At 39.7% G+C, this 3,171-nt stretch overlaps 1 protein-coding gene across 1 annotated transcript in view; it reads right to left on the bottom strand.

Annotated features, from left to right (window-relative positions):
* Window positions 1-1,879, bottom strand: part of LOC119314618 (cinnamoyl-CoA reductase 1-like) — a 4,209-nt gene extending 2,330 nt beyond the window's left edge. Inside the window, exon 1 of the mRNA XM_037589337.1 lies at window positions 1,683-1,879. Within this exon, the coding sequence (XP_037445234.1) occupies window positions 1,683-1,836 (154 nt within the window). The 5' untranslated portion in view covers window positions 1,837-1,879. The remainder of the gene's footprint in view (window positions 1-1,682) is intronic.
* Window positions 1,880-3,171: the final 1,292 nt, after the last annotated feature.

Below are 3,171 nucleotides of genomic sequence, written 5' to 3'. Positions count from 1 at the left end.
TGATGGGCGTATATGCAATTATATGCATGTTTTTTTTTGCATGCATGTTCGTATAAAATGTACATCTTCAAGAGGAACTCAAGGTTAACCCCGTGAGAAAATGCCGGCGTGTCCCATATGTAAATCATTCATATTTCCACTTTAAAATACGGTGTCACACAATATACCATCTTACATTATAAATAGGGAGAATAATATTTTTCGTCCCTGAACTTTATTGATAGTGTAGAAATGGTCCTTCAACATTAAAACCAGAAAAAACTAATCCTTCAACTACTAAAACCGGATATTTTTCATCCCTCAAACGACTCTGAGTGGTTTTGGGCTGACGTGGACCTGATATTGACTATTGACCTCACCACATCAGCACCACACCAGACACATGGGTGCAAATCTCCCACTCGACATGGGTCAGCGTGTCCGATTGAAGAGCTGGTCTTTATGGGCTTCTGGCGGTAGCACGATAGCCGCGAGACATGGCCATCCAACAAACTGGACATTGCCGACCTCGCCGACAGCGTGGACATGGTGGTGACATACTGACCGCCATGCATGTGCTGGTGCAAGAGGAAGATGACGAAGGGTGAGTTCGTGGGGTCAACGGTCAATACCGGGTTCAGATCAGCACCAAACCACCCAGAGTGGCACAAGGGACGAAAAATATCCGATATCCGATTTTGAGAGTTGAGGGACTATGTTTGTCTAGTTGTATAATTGAAGGACCATTTCTAAGCTGTGGGTAAAGTTGGGGGATACAAAATATACTTCTCCCTTATAAATATATCAATCAAAATATCGGTTGAACCTTGGTACACTTTTGGTTTACTTTTAAAGGGGTACTTTCATACTTTGTACAAATCAAATGAGTTGCATAATCATGCCTAACAACTTCACTGAGTTATATCTGCCAACCGTGCGAGCTTTCAAGCTAAAAAGAACTCCCCTTGACCCAAACGATTTTACTGTATGAATATATTCCTTTGTGCCTAGGAAACAAAATACTTCAGGAGCTATCATGGTGATACTCCCAGGCTGGTGCTCGCATGCATGGATGTTCAAATAACATGGGCATGGATAAAGAAGTGATTTTGCTATATTACCAGCAGAACACTGGTTTAAGTCCTATACTTTGCATTGGTGCTCGTATTTTATAAGAATTATTCCAGGTTTCCCGACAAAGCTTGTTCATTGGGACATGACGTTCTCTTCGACTAGATGTCTGTGGTGACTTGTCAATCCCAAAATTTGTCGGATCAGTCGCTAGGAGGTGCTCATAGAGGTATGGCGTGCATGCATGCATTCATCGAGATGTTTGTTCGTGAGTGTGTGTGTAAGTGTTTACATTTGTGATGTGTTATGTTATATTACCCTCTTAAACTAAATGGTAAACTTTAGTCTTCACCGTTACTTTTTCCCAATGGTGGTAAACATTTCAAAGAATGGTATAATGAAGCACTCCTCCATTTTCAATCCAATTGTTCATCATAAATTGTTTTGGCATTTCTGTGTTTTATGACTGAGTTATCTCATGTATATTGTTGTTTAATATAAACAACTAAACTACATATTCGTATCTCTGTAAGTGGTGATAAATAGTGCTTTTAAATAGGCATATATTTAGAGAACGGTTAGCATCTAATTAATATATGCCATAGATATGAAATTATGATGCTATTACTTACCGGGGTCTCTGGCAGTTCCCCGGACACGGTAGCCATGGAGGAGGAGCGCCTTCACCACCCATGAACCAATGAAGCCTCCTGCCCCAGTCACACAAACTAGCTCATGATGTTTCTCACCCTTGTCGTTGGCCTGCTTCTCCGAATAGGAAGCCATGGCGACCCCCTATGTCGCAAATCTTTTAGTTAACCCTTCAACAATTTTCTAACTACACAGTTATGGGTATTAGAGCACATCACATGCTAGATTGCTATATATAGAACAATCAGCTCGCCCAGTCAATTTTGAGTTAGTGGACGAAAAGGACAGTTAGGCAGAACCTACAGCAGAATGACTATGCCTCGATTACTACGTATGCCTCGATTTCCACATGGGAGGTAAGTGAGAGGTAAGAGTATAAAATAGATCTGAACCGTTGATTAACTCTTATCTTCTTACCTCTCATATGAAAAGAGAGGGTAAGAGGGAGAATGTTAAAATTGCTCGACAACTAAAAATTCCAATTAAATCGAGGGATTTTGTTCAGTAAATGAAATTGGCACACCAGTCAAAAGTGTTGCTTTTGTAATGACGATGAAACAATTAAGTGTCTATTTTAATTGTAATCTTATTATAGTCATGCAACGTATTTTTCCATGTAAGGTAGCTTTCTTGAGGCGTTACCAATATGTGTAGCAACTGCTTTTTGTTGGTCATTTTGGCTTTGTAGAATTAATATCTTCTCTTGTGCAGGTTATGTACTCGTTTACAGTGTGGTATTCTACCTGGGTGCATGTTTGATGCAGGTGTAGTACTGTGTAGCTGGAGGTGATTGTAAAGGGATTTGTTTGGCGAGAACACATGGTAGCCTAACCTTCATATCACGTACAACCAGCCGCGAAGCCAGCCTCAAGAATTTGTGGGGTTACTGGTATTTTTCTTTTGATAATTTCTTCATGATAGACAGTAGATATACCGTGTTTTTAGGCAGTTTTTCACAAAAGCTGTGGGGTCAGAAGTATACTAGAAAGATTTTAAAGTAGTTTAAAGTTTAAATATATGAAGTGTTTTTAGATTGATAATATCTGATGATGACATGGTTGGAGGGTGAAAAAAATTAGTTGGAATTTGGATTTTCTTTTTGTTTGTGAAAATGCGTAATTAGTTAAATAGTTGAAAGGCAAATTAATTTACTTCAAAGTTGGAACTCTTCCCCCCCTGTTCGCAACCTTCCAGCTTCACAATTGTCTTTCAACTATTATGAATACGTTTCATTGCATATTCGTGATGTACCCGGATTCATCCACGCACTTCCCGAGCAAAGATCCATCAAGTTCATATGTGCTTTATGTTCAAGCGGCAAGTAGGGGTCAAAGTATATAGAACAACCAACTTCTAGCAACGAGGCACGCTCCCTCGTTTGGTATAACGAGGTCGGCATGGACAATTGGACATAGAGAAGTGTTACGGAGGTTGGTTGTAATTTTATTTGACCACTTGTATTGATTAGTC

This window comes from Triticum dicoccoides, chromosome 6A (assembly GCF_002162155.2).
Source record: "Triticum dicoccoides isolate Atlit2015 ecotype Zavitan chromosome 6A, WEW_v2.0, whole genome shotgun sequence".
Lineage (NCBI taxonomy): Eukaryota > Viridiplantae > Streptophyta > Magnoliopsida > Poales > Poaceae > Triticum > Triticum dicoccoides.
This window is presented reverse-complemented; position numbering and strand designations above follow the sequence as displayed.